Source organism: Malaclemys terrapin, chromosome 22 (genome assembly GCF_027887155.1).
Source record: "Malaclemys terrapin pileata isolate rMalTer1 chromosome 22, rMalTer1.hap1, whole genome shotgun sequence".
Lineage (NCBI taxonomy): Eukaryota > Metazoa > Chordata > Testudines > Emydidae > Malaclemys > Malaclemys terrapin.
In genome coordinates, this window is record NC_071526.1 from 11,734,967 (window position 1) to 11,754,292 (window position 19,326).

The 19,326-nt window shown below is 43.6% G+C and overlaps 2 protein-coding genes across 7 annotated transcripts in view; both read right to left on the reverse strand.

Annotated features, from left to right (window-relative positions):
* SRRM1 (serine and arginine repetitive matrix 1) overlaps positions 1-5,221 on the reverse strand; it is a 28,682-nt gene extending 23,461 nt beyond the window's left edge. For 3 of the 6 annotated variants that reach the window (XM_054012150.1, XM_054012151.1, XM_054012148.1), the window contains exons 1-2: positions 5,072-5,220; positions 952-1,041 (exon numbers count right to left, since the gene is read on the reverse strand). In XM_054012150.1, the coding sequence (XP_053868125.1) occupies positions 952-1,041; positions 5,072-5,092 (111 nt within the window). In that variant the 5' untranslated portion in view covers positions 5,093-5,220. Of the gene's footprint in view, positions 1-951; positions 1,042-1,842; positions 1,861-5,071 lie in introns of those variants that run through there. The other 3 variants (XM_054012149.1, XM_054012152.1, XM_054012153.1) reach the window with 3 other exon arrangements.
* Positions 5,222-11,565: 6,344 nt separating this feature from the next.
* The window catches only part of LOC128827877 (calcipressin-3), a 79,383-nt gene continuing 71,622 nt past the window's right edge, over positions 11,566-19,326 (reverse strand). The window contains exons 6-8 of the mRNA XM_054012075.1: positions 16,234-16,329; positions 14,374-14,458; positions 11,566-12,678 (exon numbers count right to left, since the gene is read on the reverse strand). Coding sequence (XP_053868050.1) covers positions 12,537-12,678; positions 14,374-14,458; positions 16,234-16,329 — 323 coding nt within the window. The 3' untranslated portion in view covers positions 11,566-12,536. The remainder of the gene's footprint in view (positions 12,679-14,373; positions 14,459-16,233; positions 16,330-19,326) is intronic.

Consider the following 19,326-nt stretch of genomic DNA (forward strand, 5'->3'; position numbering starts at 1 on the left):
ACCTAGTACCACAGTGAGGTTCACTAGCAATTTAACTCCCAGCCTCACCCCGGCACTTAAAGTTACAGTCTTTGTGACATTTTTAGATCATAATCATAGGTACCAAAAGATAGGTTACATTGTGTTATTCTCAGATACTGTTTTGTAGTTACTTCAGAATTTAGATTAGAGTTCAGTCCTTATGATTTAGGGTTAATTACTGCCTCCTTGATAGAGCCCTGTTTGCAGTTTGCTGGGGCTCCTACCTGTGGACTCACCAGCCTTATCTTCCATAAAGTACGGGAACATGAGCAATAGAAACTATTGAAGCCCCACTGTCGGCTGTAGTGGCAACAGAAGAGCTTGAGCTTTGACAAGTGGGTGGTTACTTACTGCCAACTCTCAGAGGAACCATTTCCCCAGCACACAAAGTTATCATTAATCCCTGACTACAATTTAGTTTCTTTAGTCATTCTCTCTCTTCCTACTGAGGACACACTGCAAGTGCATCAGTTTTACTACGAGTTAAAGTAGGTAATGCCTAACTTAAAAAAAGAGAGAGAGAACTGAAATGTAAAAAAATCATGAAGACAGTTTGGGCAATATTTTAAAAGCATCTAGAAACAAGTCACTTTGGAGCTTTTGAAAATAATATTCTCTATTCATCTTGAAAATTGGTTTTCTTTTTTTAAAACCAAACCCTAAATTTGGGCCCAAAGCTTACTGGCACTATCTTTTTAATATTATAAATATATCATGTGTGCCCTTTTAAAGGGTGTACTTTAATATGCATTTGGATATCCTGAACATCATTTGTATGCACATAGGTATTTTTGTGTGCGACTTCCCTCCAATGTCTATACAAATCATTGACAGCCATTCAGAATTTTGTCTTGTGCATCTTGGTTGTGATATCTTTAAAGTTTACTTTATTCCATACCCATCATGCCCAAATAAACTAACTCAACTTACTTTCTTTTCTAGACATTCTGCAAATTTCAGCTGCTTCAACAGCTTCTTCTGTTTGTTGCTGAAGCGATTGTCCTGCTCCGCACTCGTTCCCTACAATAGAAAGATTTTAGTCAGTATGACATCAAACTTGATTCCACAGCTAGTCTGCCACTTGTCATATATTACACCTCTACCCCGCTATAACGCGACCCGATATAATACGAATTTGGATTTAATGCGGTAAAGCAGTGCTCCGGGGGGGCGGGACTGCGCACTGCAGTGGATCAAAGCAAGTTCGATATAACACCGTTTCACCTATAACGCGGTAAGATTTTTTGGCTCCCGAGAACAGCGTTATAGCGAGGTAGAGGTGTATTTGCATTAAACACAATTTTGATAAACTGCAAAGCAATTAAAAAATATTCAGTTGTACCACCCGTGCAGACACCTTCAAGAAGCATTCCACTTCACTAACCAATCGTCATATCCTACTGAAAACGGTAATCAGGTTTCAGAGCTCTGACACTTAAATCATATAATTCACCATGGTGCAGTACTTGCAAATCTAAAAGCATGCACAATGCTGTCAAATAATTTTGAGTCGCAGTATACAGCCTTCTCAAAGAGATCTGCTCAGCAGGAATCAGTTCATTTTTTTCTGTCCAAGAGCAGAAAAAAGCAGAAGGAAATAACTGGAGCATTTATGGTATAGATCAAAGGAGAAATCTTTTTAATACTGCTATTCACCCTTGCCCCCGTTATTTTTAGTAACTTCAAGTGCTCGTTTTCTTCTTGAAATCTGGTGTCAAAGATAGATTTGGTTTTAAATCGGAGTCTCAGGGCTTGTCTATACTTGAAGCACTACAGAGGCACAGCTGCAGATACTGTAGCGCTACAAGTGTAGACACTCACCAAAAAAACAGGAGGGGCGTCTCCTGCTGGTATAGTTAAATTGACCTCCTGGAGAGGCGGTAGCTAGGTCCAGGGAAGAAGAGCCGTCTATGCTGAGGGTTAGGTTGGCTTAAATCTGTCACTCAGGGGAGTGGACTTTTCACACACAGGTCGACAACTTTTGAATGTAGACCCGGCCTCAGAACTAAAACATCAGAAATGACATTATACACTGAAATTATCAGAAGATTACAAATACTCAATCCTTTACTCAAGCTTCAGGTGAAATTTCTTTGAAATTTACCACCACCCTTCACAGTTCATTAATCTAGCATGTAATAAGCAACAGGTTATAAAGAGGGGAATCCTGCTTTGTTGATTGTACAGCATTATAAATGATTGATTCACTTTCATGTATAGTGAAACTATAGTCAGAGATTGAATAATCCTGGAAACAACATTTGCATAAGCAGATCTATTTACTTCATACACATGCAAGTATGAAATTGCAGGATTGGGTCCTAATATTGTATTTTTTTAAAACGTGATGCAACAAATGTTAATATAGCTCAGTTTGTCCAGACCAAAGGTTCTGAAATATTGTTCATTTGTTTAGTCTTGAATCACTATGTTTTCATATTCATATATTTCTTATTTAAACCAGCTACTATTGTAACTGATTCAAAAGAGAGGCATTTATACACGCACCTTCCCATACGTTACATATGGTAAGTATTTAAATTAACATACTGGTCCAACCATACAGCTTGGGATGGAACTAGAGGGCAAGCAAGTATACTGAGCTTTTGCTGCATTAAGGTACTCCATCCACTTGATTTAAAGCAATTTAGAATTTAATCCAAGCTCTCCAGTCACTCTTTATTATGCAAACATAAATTGAATTAATCTGATCCTGAACTGCAAGCTCACCAGTCTTATATTGCATGACTGCTTCAACCTGAGTACCATCTAACTCCATGCCTAAAGACATGAAATAAGAATGTTGCCACTTTAAATCAAAAAAATAAAAGCACATTTGTTTTTGCTTGCTTTCAGTTATTAACTTGACACTGCAGACTGTATTGTAAAATTGTGCATCTTCTACAAAAGCACCTTCAGATGTGTCAGCAAGATAAAATGCTATAAATGAAGTCATTACATACAGAGATGGGGCTATAACTCCTAATGTTCTCCTCTGTAATTCTGAAGAATAGAAATCCTAGGGGCTAGCATTTATTTTCAAGGATTAAGATACATCTGAATACAAGACTAGCCACAGTGCTTCCATGCTTGATGTGTGCCCTCTTCAGTCAAACCTGAATTTAGCATATTTGTCACATCACCCAAATATTCAAGATTCTGCAGTCAGATATAGAAATAAGATTCTCTGCCCCCCCCCCCCCCCCCAGGAGGCAGAAAAAAGCAGTTGGAATTTTGCTCAGCCCCATAGCCTAGATGTTCACAAGGCATGGTAAGCAGCATTGGTCACCAACAGAGATTTGAAATTGCATGAACAATCTGCATTTCAATGAAGAAGCCAATTTGTAAATTGTACACATTGTGTTGAGAACATGCAACGTCCCGAGATTATCAACAATAGCAACAGCCCTCTGCTCTGAGGAAGAGATTAAACTGCTAACCTGCTTTTATAATAATCCCAAAAACTAAAAATGTGTTTACAAAAAAGGTATTTTCACTGTAATTATTTGAGTACTTACTGACCATAAAAGCTGTGTGTGTAAAAACACATCACTTGGAAAAACCCTGAATCATCAGACTTTGAACCAAACTCTGCAAAGCCAGAGGACCAGGCATACCAATTCTTTCTGTGAAGCAGTAAATGTAGAGTCCAGTGTTTGCAGGAGGATGCCCTTAGACTGTATACTCCCTGAGGCAAAAACAACCTTTTCTTGTGTTTTTAAAGCACCATGCGTACACAACCAAACAGCCTTTGCTTTGGAGTCTTTCTTCCAAGCTAAATTAAGTTGATATTTTTAGTGCCACCTACTCTCATGATCGCCTTTGGCTGTAGTCCCATACGGAAAACCAGTTAATTCTAATAAGATGGGGAAAGGGGAGAAGGATACACAATAACATATCCAGAGTATATTTAAGTTTTATAGCCTCTAAGGATGTTCCCGATATTTTTTCCCCACAGTGTTTGTTTTAGCAAAGGCAAAAGCCAACATGAACACACACCCAGGATAGCCATTTTTTAATCAGGTTTCAGAGTAGCAGCCGTGTTAGTCTGTATCCGCAAAAAGAAGAACAGGAGTACTTGTGGCACCTTAGAGACTAACAAATTTATTAGAGCATAAGCTCGAAAGCTTATGCTCTAATAAATTTGTTAGTCTCTAAGGTGCCACAAGTACTCCTGTTCTATTTTTTAATCACTTGCTTTTGCCCAATGCTTTGCACCCGCTAAGTAACTAGACCATTACATATGTAAAGATCCGTTTTCCCCCCCGGGGAGGTAGGAAGAATATCAAATTGTTTTCTGCTACCTGATTGGCACCAGAGGATCTAAAGGCCAAAATCACTCTCTCCCCCTACCATCTCATGGTGATGAGGCAGATGCGTTCTAGGTATCGCTATAAATAAAATGTCCCAGCTGTCAGGGCTGGACAACCGTCTCCATCGCATGACCAAAACAAGAGGGTCGCTGGCCAGGACGACAAGTAGCAGGCGCAGAATGAGGTTCAGGAACCAGACTCCAGGGCGCCCACGCCGAGCGGAGTTCGGGTCCCAGCCCGGGCTGGAGAGAGAGACCCCCCCCCCTTCCTCCCGCGGGACACCAGGCCCGCGCGGCCCACATGGCAGCAGGGCCTGGCGGAGGCCTAGCGCACGGAAAGGCCCGGCTCGTCCTGGCGGCTCAGGCCCGGGAGAGGAGTGCGCGCGTGCGGGGGGAAGGGGGTAAGAGCTGCCCCTCCCCCCCGGACATACCCTCCCCAGCCCCAGAGGAAAGGGCAGGCTCCTCCCTCCCCCAACATACCCAGCCCCAGAGACCCCCACCGTCCCCTCGCGGCCCCCCCCGCGGGTGGAACGAACCGCACCGACCACCTTCCGGCCGCCATTTTCTGCGCCGCGGCTCCTCACGGGAGCCTGCGCAGGGCGGGAGAGGAGGGAGGCAGGGCCGCGCTCGCGGGGGGACCCGGCGGCGGCAGCGCCCGTCGCGGTGCTGCCCAGCGGCCCGGCTCCCCGCGTTCTCCCGGCCGGGCCGCTCCACCTGCCCGCTTAGGGGAACACTTACGCGGAAGAAGCCCGCATCCATCTTGCCTCCTCCTGGCCCGCAGAGCACTCCCTATCCCGGCGTGCACCGCGCCCGCAAGACCCCTTCCTCCCTCCTTCCCTCACGTTCACCGCGGGGAGGAGGAAAAGCGGCGAGATGAGAGACACAGTCGCGCGACACAGAACGGAGTGGGCGGGTCCGAACACGACCGCGAGCCCCCCAGCCGTCAGCCAATCAGCGGACGCGGCGAAGAGGGCGGGACGCGCTCCACTTCAAGCCAATCAAAAGGCACCGTGATCGGGGGAGGGGATATGAGAGGAGGGTTCAAGGGTCTATCCGGCGGGCCCCGGCCAATGAGGAGGCGGCCCATGGAGCGTGTGGGTTCTAGCTGCGCGAGAGGCGGAACGTGCCCTTCCCGCGCGGCAGCGAAGGGAAGGTTGTAATGCGCGCGCAGGCTGTGTCGAGGGGGGTGCTTGGGTTCAGGTGGCCATGTGATTGTGGAGTCACCTGCGCATGCGCCGAAGGGGGCCTGCCTAAGCAGGAGAGTTAAGTCATGGCTGGTGGAGCTAGTATCGCCTCATCCTCCCCTCCCCCAGCCCCTCATTCCCGCGTGGCATCTGCCTCCAGCTACTCAACGCTTCATAGGAACCCCCTCACCCTCAGTGGGGCAATGCCCCCCTCACTGGTATAGGGCCTCCCATCTCCCCACTTTCAGTAGGACAGGTCCCTCCCCCCTTCCTCGGGGACTGGTCCCCTATCCTCCCTCCCTGCCCCAGCCCAGGGCTTACCCCCCATTAGGCTGTGTCTTCGCTAGCCGAAAGTGCATCCTTGACCCCAGGCTACCTGCTGCGGGGTAGCGAGCCTGCTGTAACTCCTAGTAGAGACGAGGCACTAGGGTCTTTACAACTAGGTAGCTAGAGGAGTTGGACCACAGGCCGGGGTATAGTGCTGAACGTGCCTAGCTCCACGGGGAAAACAACAAAATCCACTACAATTGTCCAACTGGGAAAATCACCTTTTTGTGGTGAAGACAAAGCCTGAGTGGGACAGGATTCTTCCTCCTGCACCCGTATGTGCTCTTTTGCCTGTCAGCCATTAAAGCAATGTCACTCCACTTCCCCTCTGCTGAACGTCAGGAACTTATTTATTAAATTAGCATTTGCATATTTGCCAGGCAATAGCATTCTTAGTGGCCAAGTGAAGCTCTTGGAGCTCGCTGCTGAATTTGGTTAGCAAGCGCTCCTCGACAATGCATATTATTGTTTGATCTGCACCTCAGCTTGGATGTCTCGAAGACCCCAATGGTGCTGGTTGGCTGCACGAAGGCCTTGCCCAGTCCAGAATCAGTTAACAAAGACCCACTGACAACATGGCATGTCAAAGCCAGATGGGTGAGCAGTAGGGTCTGTGATGAGGTACTGATTGGTGGTTGATGTTAAGCAGCAGTCTTCCCGCCACAGGGACTCCACTGTCATGTCCTGGCATAGCAGCCTCAACCACAGTGTGTGTCGTGATGAAAGACGTGTAGCTGGTGGGCTAAAAAGGTCATTGGGGTAAGTTGGCAAGCTGGGGTTGTCATGTACCTTCTCAAGCAGCTTGCCAGCTGCAATCTCCCTCCTGAGGTAAGGGAACGATGTGGCTTAGAACTGGAAGCCATGGAAGATGAGTCAGTCGGAGAGTTCTTGTGATGATGCACATTGTTGAGTTGAGTTGCTCATCAACAAGTTTGGTGTGTGCCAACCAACTCCATACTGGTGCACTGTACTCTGCTATTGAGTAGGAGATGGCAAGGGCTGAAATCCTGGGGGCTGGAGCATCTGCTCCCCGTGAAGAACCTGCCAGTTTGCGGCGAAGGTTGTTGCATCTACATCACACACCCGTGCTCTCTGAATACTAGCGAAGTATGTCCTGAGTTCTCACACGCACACAGTGAGTGATGCAGGGTCTGATCCAGCTGTCATTACAGCACTGTAAGTCAAGAGCCACTCAAGGATCAAAGTAACAGAGGGGTAGTCGTGTTAGTCTGAATCTGTAAAAAGCAAAGGTGCCACAGGACCTTCTGTTGCTTTTTTCAAGGATCAAACTGGATTGAGACTGTTTTCAGGCTTTATATCTTTAGCAACCATGACCTGCTGGAAATTACTTGCTCCCCTAGCTCATCTGCAAAATGCTTCCAGCCTGTAGAGGAAGAGAACATCTGAACATATGGTAGCCGGTTTTCCCATTGCTTCATTATTTGTACTGACAGAGAGCAATATTTTGAAAGCAGAATTATCTAATATCTATGGGAGAGAATAGGTCAGTGTCGAAAAGTTATTGTAAGCGTTAAAATAGTAAATAATACGGATTTAAAACACGAGTTCGGAAGAGTTAAAACCCCCTCATGCTTTCAGAAATAAACCAGTCTAATTGGGATTAGAAAGAAACTTGGTTGGTTATAACGTAACTTCTGACTGCATGAGCTTCCTGTGAAGGACGTGGTAATGGCTACAGTCAAAGGCAGGGTACTGGATTAAACAGATCTGGAGTTTGCTATACTGTGACAATGGCTATGTAATATTCATATTGTTGTATATTAAAAAGACTATTTGAAAATTACACTCCTACCTAAATTGGGGGGGTTATGTTTCTCTTTTAGATAAAAAAACTAAGTCTGTACATGGGTGCTGGAACTAGGGGTGCTACCGCACCACTTGTCTTGAAGTAGTAATAACAACTCAAATACATGGTTTCTGCCTTCAGCGCCCCCACTATAAAAATTGTTCCACTATAAAAACTGTATATCTTTAAGAGAACAAAACTGAAGTTTTTTAGTTTGGCTATGCTTTGCATTTGATGGCACTTAGCTGAAACAGACCAGGTATAGTTTCCCTTTTCTCGTTAGTTAGCAGTGAGCATCTCTTCATTTGTATCCAACAGAGAATAAAGATGTTTTCAAAAAATAGCAAGTGTGTGTGTAAAACCGCAAAATTTGGCAGGGACTCAAGGGCAGGTGTGGGACTTTAGACAATATTAAAAAGAGGGGAGGAAAAGCTAGATTTCAAATTGACATCATCTCTTTTCCAGCATGTCATACATCCAGACTGGAGGTACTACTCGGCTGAATCAGCTAACGTTCCTACAGCACTTTGATAATGTGAAGCAGTGGTAAGTAGCCTTATAACTAGGATTGAAAGGATTAGATTTTTATGAGTAAATCAGTACATGCTGATTTCACTGTACACACACCAACCAATGAAAATACGTTAGAAATAGAAATTTACAAATAGGCAAAGTAAGAAAAATGCTGCTTGAGAAAACGTAGAGCTTTATTTAAAGATATTTCTTTGCATATTTGTCATGTGATGTTGACAATGTGTTTTAATGGTTATAAAGCTTTAACGTTTTGAATCTCAGCATCTTGTCATGAAATAGTCTATCAACCGCCTCCCCATTGTCTAAACCCCTTATAATTTCCCACAAATGTGAAAATTTAAAATGGATGAAAGTTGAAAAAATATTTTAAAATAAACATTGAAATTATCCATCAAAATTATATTAAAAAAATAAAAATAGAATTCTGCCAAGCTTATTTATAACCATGAACGAAGACAAATTTCTGCGATATTAGCAACTGTGGCAAAGCTGAGGAGTCCATCACTTATTGTTTAATCTGTAGGGAAATACTGCCCGTAATATAGGGTAGCTGCTTCCTATCATATAGAAGGATGACGCTAGGTGGAGCTACATACCCTCTGCTAAAAAAAAAAAGTCAATTGAAAAATGCAAAAGGACCAAAAGCTGGCTTGCAGAAGCTTGTTTACAAATTCATTTGGTGAGGTTGTAGTTGTATGGTTGTAGTTTTTCGGGGTTTTTTTTAAGTACGGTATGTTTGGTTACTTATTTTCACTGTGGGACCAAAGAGTTGGCAGGCTTGTTTCTGTGCATAGCTTGCATGTCATGTTACAGTATTGGTGCCTAAGATGCCACTATACTCACTGGCTAAAGCTTTTCCTGTCTGTGAAGGGTTGTCTTGCCTCTAGTTATGTTTCAGTAAAATATTTATGATTAAGAATGTTATAGCTTCTGTCTAGAGTAGTGAGGCCTTGTCTAGCCTAGAGTTTGCAGCTTTAACTATGCCAGCATAGTTAAAACAGCAAACACCCTTTTCCTCCCCACTATAGATACAGTTATCCCAGTATAAAAGCGTTTACTGGTATAGCTTATTCCAGTTTAGCAAACTGTAGCTAAACTAGGCTTTTACCAGCATACACCTCTACCCCAATATAACGCGACCTGATACAACACGAATTTGGATATAACGTGGTAAAGCAGTGCTCCGGCGGATCAAAGCAAGTTGGATATAACACGGTTTCACCTATAACGCGGTAAGATTTTTTGGCTCCCGAGAACAGCGTTATATTGGGGTAGAGGTGTAGTAATGTTATTGAAAAAGGAGTAAACAGTGTGATGGCAAAGTTTGCAGACAATACTAAATTACTCAAGATAGTTAAGTCCAAAGCAGACTGCAAAGAGTTACAAAGGGATCTCACAAAACTGGGTGACTGGGTAACAAAATGGCAGATGAAATTCAATGTTGATAAATGCAAAGTAATGCATATTGGAAAACATAATCCAAACTATACATTCAAAATGATGGGGTCTAAATTAGCTTTCATGTGAGGAGAGATTAAAAAGACTGGGACTGTTCATCTTGGAAAAGAGACAACTGAGGGGAGATATGGTAGAAGTCTATAAAATCATCAGTGGTGTGGAGAAAGTGAATAAGGAAATATTATTTACCCCTTCACATCTCACATGAACCAGGGGTCAGCCAATTAAATTAATAGGCAGCAGGTTTAAAACAAACATAAAGCAGTACTTCTTCACCCAATGCGCAGGCAATCTGTGGAACTTGTTGCCAGAGGATGTTCTGAAGGCCAAAAGTATGACTGGGTTTAAAAAAGAATTAGAAAAGTTGATAGAGGATAGGTCCATCAATAGCTATTAGCCAAGATGGTCAGGGACGCAACCCCAATGCTCTGGGTGTCCCTAAACCTCTGACTGCTAGAAGCTGGGACTGGACAACAGTAGTTGGATCACTCAACGTGCCCTGTTCTGTTCTCTCCTCTGAAGCATCTGGTACAGGTCACTGTTGGAAGACAGGAGACTGGGCTAGATGGACAGGTCACACCTGTCCAAGCTCTCATTCCAGGCTGTCTGCAGACTCATCTCCCCGTCATTTACACCCAGTTCACATTTTTGAGGTGGCGTTTGCAAATGTAACAACTTACCTTTCTGAGCCTTGGCTCAGGGTAAAAAAATTCACCAGCTTTTGTTTGTGGAACAATCTACAACCTGATGCCTAATGTTTTTTCTGGTTGCATGTTTTAAACTGAAGTACCCAGGGGAGTCAGGTTGACTTGTGACAGTAGTGGAGGGGAGAATTACAAAATTTGTTGCAATCAGATTTAAATCATGGGCAATTATTTTAAAAATCTCAGGCTTTGCATTTAAAAAAAAAATCCTTTTCAAAATTGGTTCTTTGATCGGTTTAATTAGTTACACCCCTTTGTAAGTGACAAAGAGTTTCCCAGGCAAAGCTGGCCTTATAGTATGTATAGAGCCACAAGTTGCCAAAACAGATCACTATCAGATCAGTGTGTCGTCCTCTCCTATCTCTGTGCCAGAAGGAGAAATCAAGATGGCCTATCAGTTGCAAATTTTCTTAAGGCCCTCAGAAGGGTGGACAAGTGGTCACTAGCTTTTTTTGTGCTTAAAGCCGGCTCTCAAGTTGCAGTGGGGGAGGTTTAGGTTGGATATTAGGAAAAACTGTTTCACTAGGAGGGTGGTGAAGCACTGGAATGGGTTACCTAGGGAGGTGGGGGAATCTCCTTCCTTAGAGGTTTTTAAGGTCAGGCTTGACAAAGCCCTGGCTGGGATGATTTAGTTGGGGATTAGTCCTGCTTTGAGCAGGGGGTTGGACTAGATGACCTCCTGAGGTCCCTTCCAACCCTGATATTCTATACATAAGTCTGTATTAACCCAAAACATTCTCTTTTAATACAACACCATGAATGTAATTTAAACCCACCAAACCAAGTGAATTCAGACCCAGAGATTAACACTGTAGTCAGTTCACTCTCTGTTGTGCCTGGGTATTCCAGTGTGTGGCTTGTGCTGCAACATTGAGGCTGGGCAAGTTGAAGGATGGGGTTGATGCTCTTTAGAACTCTATCATGTGCATCGCTATATAGGGGCTTTTGCACAAGGTGAATTATTAGATCAATAGGCTACATTGCCTTCTTCTGAACCATTGCTGTCTACTCTGTTAGCTAATGTTTAGGGACGCTTTAACATGTAGATCATGGACACAATAGGCCATAGAGAGTGTAACAATGCTGCTTTTGTGTGTGCACCCAGTGGGCCTGTGAAAAATCCTTGGGAAATTTTTGTTGAATTACTGCACACCCACAACAGTTACTCATGCAAAACCAAATAGCTTGTGGTTGCTTTTATAATTTATTTTTCTAAAAAAAAAAAAAAAAAAAAAAAAAAAGCCAAAGTCTGTAATCTACATTATGGATTGCAACATTTCAGTTGTTTTTTTAAAAGTCTATCTTTAAAGAAAAGCAGCCACACACACAAAATATCACTAGTTTTTCATTCTCTTCCTGTTTGACCCTCTTCTAATTTAAAAATAGAATTGATTTTTCTCCCCATCCCATCATTTGGAAAAAAAAATAAAATAAATAAGTGCTCCCAAACTGAGAACCCAGCACAAATATGGCTGCTGAGTTAAAATCCCTGAAAAGAGGGATTCAGCTGGAAACTGACAAATTCTGTCAAGTTGCTAAAACACATCAAATCTTTTTTTTTTTTAAAAAGCACATCACATTCATACCCTGTTTTATCTGAATCCATGTGTATGTATCTGATTGGGAATCAGAAAGGCCAGTGAAGTCTGAATACAGTTTTTTTACTTCACGTGTTATTCCTCATGCTTAAAATAAAAATAAAAAGATACAAGCATAACAAATCCAAGAATGAAGCATAGTTGTAGCCTTTACATCCAGATCTTTCATCTTCATCACTATTGATCACTGCAGGAGAGGAAAAGAGAGTCCACCAAACTGCTCATGACTGATCAAGGACACTAAATACAGGAGTGTGCATCTTTTGACCCATCTAAAGGGTATTTTTGCCATTTGTTGCCACTTAACTTCTACAGAGAAAATAAGACTCTTTATTTTCCTGTTGATATGATGCCATCACATTGTTAGATCGGCCATACAAAGGTGCTCAGCATTTTATTTTTTCCTTCTACTAAAAGAAAACGTGGCCAGTTACCCACATAATCCTTGGTTTCAACTCCACACGTAGTCACTGTACCAGTGCCAATTCTCCTCTGGTAAAGAGTCACAGGTCTATGTGAATAAAGAGTCTGGTTGTCATGTCTCATTCTTCAAGGACAGTGATCTCTCATAAGTAGGGCCAACGTCCACAGTCATCTGTTCTGCATATGGATGTCCACTGGTATGATAGTTACTGTTGTGGGTTGATTAGCATTGGTACTGTTCTGACCGAAAGTAGGTGGGGTCTTGACTTTGGTACTTGTGGGTTCCAGCTCTCGTTTTGCCCTCATGTGTCTGTAAAGAGAAATTAAAATTTCATCATCATTTCCTACTTGTCCGGGTGTGGGCTCTCCTATTCTAAGTCCTGTCTGGGGGAAAATGGCAAGAATCATGGTGCATTGAACATCAAGGGTGAAATCCTGGCCACACTGAAGTCAATGGGAATTCCTGCCATTTTAGTCAGTGGAGCCAAGATTTCATCCCAAGATTTTAACTGAAACCCAGTGTTACTAATGGTTCATCAGTGTGGTGATGAGAGTTTTAGATTTACACCCTACTTCACTTTCCTCCACGAACATGCCAGAAGCAGCAGCTCTCTGTTGCCCCACTCTGCTAAACGCGGGCAATGAGTTCCAAAGAACAGGGGCCAACACCAAGAATCTTCTGCTGCCTGCTCCAAGATTTAATCCTTGGGGACAGGCCGTGAGAGCATTACAGCTGTCTAACTGTAACGGGGGATGGGGAAGAGGAGGAAATGACCAGTACAGCAGGTTGAAAAAAAGAGTACATTGAAAAATTTTCAAAAAACAAAGTGGTTACTGTTTTGCGGGGTATGAAATGGATCTTTTTTGTTTCTCTCCCCTCCCCCCCCGCCCAAGTTTTTACAAGTTTATTTTATTGCTGAATGAAAAAATTTGAATAAGCGTCATGAAAAATGAAAGTCAAGGTTTTGCAAAGATTTTACTTTTTGAAAAAGGCCATTTTTCAAATACATTTTTACTTCCAAAAATTTCAACCAGGACCCAGGTCATTTAGGGATTTATAGATAATTAGCACCTGAAAACAAACAGGAAGCCCATCTGCCCTGTCTAACATGTGGGCATCTGTATCCTCCACTGAGACAAAAGGCAGCAGGCTTCTGTCACCACAGGTACAAAAAGAAAACTGAAGACACAAACTCCTTCAGGATTCATGAAGATAACCTGGTTCATTTAAGTTGCCTGATCTGGAAGCAGCAGGTAACCAGAGGGCAGCATATGCCAGAAAATGGTAGACAAAACCTGGGGCTGGCATGCAAAAAGCCTCTGCTAGACTTGCATTCATTTATGCTTTTTGTATCTTGGAAAGCAACAATGTAAAAACAGACAAATCCACTTTGAATATCCTGCTTGGAGCAAAGTGAAACTGACCTGATTTCTGGTCAGTTTCAGTTTGCTGCTGTGGGACAGGCAGCACAGGTAGTGGAGCAGCCGGGGGCAGGAAGGGCCAGCAATCAGGATGAGAGGGAAAGGAAATGGAACTGGGAAGGAGGAGGACGGGGAAGTTACATTTCTGTTTCTTGTAGAATCTTTCATGAAAACTGCATCTAAAACAGTTTTTAAATACAGCAGAATAGCAGAAGGAGAGAGAGACATCAAGAGGCATATGCAAAAGGAATTTAAAATGTTTTGTTCTGAAGTTTGAGATATCAGAAAGCGTGGCAGAGGAGAAGGCAGGACAGCAAGGAAACCAGTGCTAGCAGAGTGGAAAGAACAGAAAAAGACAAGATCTTCAAGGTAGCAAGAGAGCATGGTTATGATGTCTGAAATTTCAAGTGAACAATCAGGAATGTGTATTGTAATTTTAAGTCCTTGGAATTTCAGCAATTAAGTCCTTGAAATGGCCTGCGAGACAGCATAGACCTGAGAAATTCTAAGCACATGGCAGTGATTTCGGTTTATCCTGTCTAACCTTAGCTACATAAAAGAAATTAGGAACAAAGCCATGTACCTGTTATACATTTTCAACATGAGCAGAACCACTGTGAATATAATAATCACTCCAACTACGATGGCAGCTACGATTGCTCCGGAACCTACGAGGGGGGCAAGAAAAAAGACTGAGCATGTTTTGTTTAAATAGCTTTTATTGTATTGCTTGAACAAAACTTTGCCCGCTTAATTTAAATTACATGTTTAAAGAGAAAAAGATTTCCAAAACCTGTTTCCATTTTTATTTTTATTCCAGAAAAACAGTGATTTGAGGTGCAAACTCTGCAGGCAAAGGCTTAACTCCAAACACCGTGGCACCGAATTAGCGCTTAAGAATTAGAGAGTAAAACTGACTAAAATAAAACAAACTGACTGGTCTGTTTTCCTAATCTTTGCTGAAGGAAATACAATAAGTAAACAAACCCATTGAGAGACAGTCTGATCCAGTGGGTGGGGATTCAGGAGACCTATGGCTCTGCCCAACCAGTTATATGACCCTGGGCAAGTCGCTTCCCTTCTCTGTACCTCTGTGTTCCCTTCCACCCTTTGTCTGTTTCATCTTTTTGGGGCAGGAACTCTCCCTTAGTGTGGGTATGTCTACACTGCAGCTGGAAACGTGCTTCCCAGCTTGGGCAGATGGACAGGGCCGGCTTTAGGCCGATTCGCCCGATTCCCCGGAATCGGGCCCCGCGCACTCACCCCGGCGGCAGTCGTCTTCGGGGGCCCCACTCCCCTGGCCAGAGCGCCGTCCGGAGCGCGGCAAGCCCCATGGCCCCGCTCTCCTGGCCAGAGCGCCAGCCAGCCCGCGGGCCCGCTCTCCTGGCCAGAGCGCCGGCCGGAGCGCGGCAAGCCCCACGGCCCCGCTTTCCCGGCCAGAGCGCCAGCCAGCCCGCGGGCCCGCTCTCCTGGCCAGAGCGCCGGCCGGGGCGCGGCAAGCCCTGCGGTCCACCCTCCCCCAGCCGGCAATCTGAAGTGCCGCCCCAGGAATCGGGCCCTGCACTTGCTAAAGCCGGCCCTGCAGATGGATACACAATAGCTCCACTTCTGCTAGCATGGTAAAAATGGCAGTGTAGCCGAGAGTAGCGGCTCAAGCTAACCACCCAGGTTCCAGGTGGGTTTGTACTCAGGCGGCTAACCTGAGCTGCTGCCCGTACTATCCCTGTCCACTCTGCTACTTTTAGCAATAGCCGGGGCAGAGCTAGCGCGTCTATCTGAGCTGGGACGCCTACTCCCAGCTGCAGTGTAGACACACCCCAAGAATCTGTGATGCCCAGCACAATGAGGCTATGATCTCTGCTGGGCCCTCTAGGTGCTGCCAATAAACAACTACTCACTGTGCATAAAGTTAAGCACATACCTACGTATGTGCTTACATATCATATGTATGCTCTACGTATCCTATGTTTTTCATTACAATCTTCGTACTAGAGGGCACGTTACTAGACTTTGTGCCTGGGCTAGTAAATTCTGCAAAACTAGCAAATGATGTCAAATAAACTAGATTAATAAAAACAATTAATAAAAAAATAAGTTATCAGTAACAGAAGACTTTTTTCCTTACTTCAAGTAGTCAGTGTCTATTTAATAGCTGAAAGAATCAAAACGCACATCAAAAACTCGTATAATTGCATTTAAACAGGACCTTCAAGACTGACACCTTTTTAAAATAAGCTCACTAAAATCCATTTTATTCTATTTAATTTTGATTATCTTTAGGAGGATGAATTTTCAAAGGGTGATGTGGCAGTTTTGTACAAGTCCCTTGTTTAACAATGTTTGCACATGGGAATGTTTTCGGACATCTTTTCAAAATCTTCCCCAGACACATGGCATTTAAAATGCAACTCAAATATATCCATTGTCACAATATTTTTCTTACTCTGATAAAGAATTTCTTCTTGAGACTTTGTGGTCACATTTGTTGGAGACAGGGTATTATTTCCCAGTGGTGCAGCTGTCGTCATCTTGATTCCAGCTAGACAAAGAAAGAAGAATGATTTTAAAAACAAACAAACACTGAAATAGCTACTGTCAGCACCCATTTGAGATAACTGGACAATTATCCATCAGATATTTGGATCTTAACCAAGAGCCAGATTGTAATCACCTTACACCATGAATAGTTCTGTTGAAATGAATAAACCACTTGCAGAGTAAAGTCCTGTACCATGGATGGAATTCTGGCCCCACTGATGCCACGGGGAGTTTTGCCATGGACTTCAAGGTACCAGGATTTCACCCAGTGTGAGTAAGGATACTCTTCTGGCCCCAAGTAAGCTATTCACCTTAAAATGTACAGTGTTCAGCACTGCTGACACATGGAATAAAGTAAGCAAATTCCATGCACGCCAAAGATGCATTTTTACCATTACACAGTACTAAGTTTCAGAGGAGAAATCATGGCATAAACTGGAAACAAGTGGCAACAGGCAACCAAACTACAAAGACAGTGAGTTTCAAAGTCCACATTGCAGTTTGGCCTGGAACTCCTGATATTTGGAATAGCAAAAGAACCTTGGCACAGTGACAATTCTGACCTTGAAAGTGGAAAACACAGGAGGGTTCTCTATTAGCACGAACAATTGTATTCTGCAGTACTTGTCCAAACCACTGCTGCCTGAAATAGTGACTCTGCAATCTTTGGGGCTTTGTTTTGAATATGAAGGGAGAACAACTGGAAAAGAATAGAAGATTCTCATATATGCCATACACAGTTGCATTACATTCCTCATTGATTTGCACCAATGACTGGGAGACTCAGGGCAGGTCTACACTATGGGGTTAGTCAACCTAAGTTACACAACTCCAGCTATGTTATTCACGTAACTGGAGTCGACGTACCTTAGGTCGACTTATTGTGGTGTCTACACCGCGCTGGGTCAATGGGAGAAACTCTCCCGTCGACTTACCTTATGCTTTTTGTTCTTGTGGGGTACAAGAGTCGGCGGGAGAGCAATCTGCATTCGATTTAGCGGGTCTTCACTAGACCCGTTAAATCAACCCCCATGGATCGATCACCGCATGTCGATCCCCCGGTAAGTGGAAACAAATCCTCAGTTAGGGATACTAAATTTCGTGATTCAGTAAACGAACAAAGAGACTATTTTTAAACAGGCTACCGCTTCCGCAAACTTACTTTGACAATTGTGTCGGTTTTGATTATTTGTGATAAATCTATGTAATAAGTGTTCAGTAATGTCAATGAAACCTTAGGAGACTTCACCCCACTAAATCTTTGCTGACAAGTGAGGTAAGGCTGGCAGGAGAGATTTGGAAGAATGATTAGGTTTGGGGTTGGCAGATAGGAGAATGCATGAGATTCTACAACAAGTACAATACTTTGCACTCTCTTTCTTTTAGAGTTCTCTGAGGAGAGGGGAAGAAAAAAAATCTTTATGCCAAAGGAAGATTTAAATCTTCAAATTACTTTCTTCATCCGAAGTGGAAAAAAACCCATTACTGTAATTAAATCACATTGCAGTCAATTATGATCCCACAGATGGCACGTACTGCAACAGGGCCATAATGGCAAAGTGAAATGAAGCATGCAATCCAGCCCACTCTTACTAATATATCTGAAGAGGGACAGGACATGTTTGTGACTGGATTGATTGTGAGAGTTTAGTTTGTTTCTTCTTTCTACTCCATTTGGTAGCATTCTCAGGGAAAACATACAATCCGTACATGTTAATATAGGAAACACTTTATAAACCAGTCAGCATTCTGTGTGTTACTAGTAACCTTAGCCATTAAAATAATCTTTCAACAGTGGAAGGATCCAAACACCACTTCATAGAGACCACAACATTTATTTCAACTCTTTGATTTAAAGCTATAATGCCCTCCAACCTATCGAGATTAAATCATTCCTCAACTCTTGATGGTCTGGCTGAATCTCGTCTGTACCGATCAGGATTGTGCCTTACTCGTTTTCTTACGCTCCGCTGGGATATTGTACACTTTATGGGCAAGTTCTTGGTATCTGTTTGCTTCATGTCCTGTAAAATTAAAGCTAACCCAGAGCCCAATATAGGGCTTTTTTTTAATGGCGAGAAACCAACTGGTGAGATGGGGTAAAAAATTATAAGCTGCACAGCTTTACCACACACTCAACCAACCAGCTACTGAGGCTCCTTGAAGATCTCTCCCCCCCTTCCACACTATCCTCAAAAAGCTTCGCTGAAGCAGAATTTACCAAAGAAACGGAAAACACCAGGTGCAGTTTCTGGGAAGAGACGCGGGGTCATGACTCGAATCGCCTTTGCTGTGGCCGGGTTCCATCTCTCAGGAAAAAATTGGGACATGATTAAGTCTCCACTCATGAGGCCAGGAGGCTCCAGTTCACTGACATTTTTGCCATGACAACAACCCTTTATACTGCTACTGCACCTTCCATCTGTGGGGCTTGATCGCATCATTGCAAAACCATAGATCCACTTCTGTCTCCATACTTACCTCCTGAAAGCAGAGGTCAGGTTTGCCATCGTTAACAGAGCAGGAGGCTGTACTGCCTGCTGTGTTTGTGGTCCGCAATGGCACCAAGCGGAACACAAATCCCCGAACCTGGGTCTTGGCGGGAGCAGAAAGGCTCTTCCTGCCATTGAAGGAAGAGGAGTGAAAAGGGCAGAGCTGCAACGGTAAAGGTGGCTGGGCAGCAGGGTTAGAGAGACTGTTAACACATGGTCATTGTTCTGTGAGTGCATTGAGAACATACTGTACCAGCACAGTATGTGGTTGACAAGTTGTCTCTGGGTGCCAGGAGCTATGGAGCCCACTATCACCATGGGAACCTACAGGGCATGTATGCTTCCTGGCACACAGCTGACTGTGGGTCTCCTAGTCTGCTATCCCAGCGATGCATTGGGCCAGGAGAAGGCAATGAAGCACAACGGCAGTACCCCGGATTGCATATATCGACCGTGCAGACAAAGGCTGCTGTTTTCATCTAGGATAGAAATAGGTATCAATCATT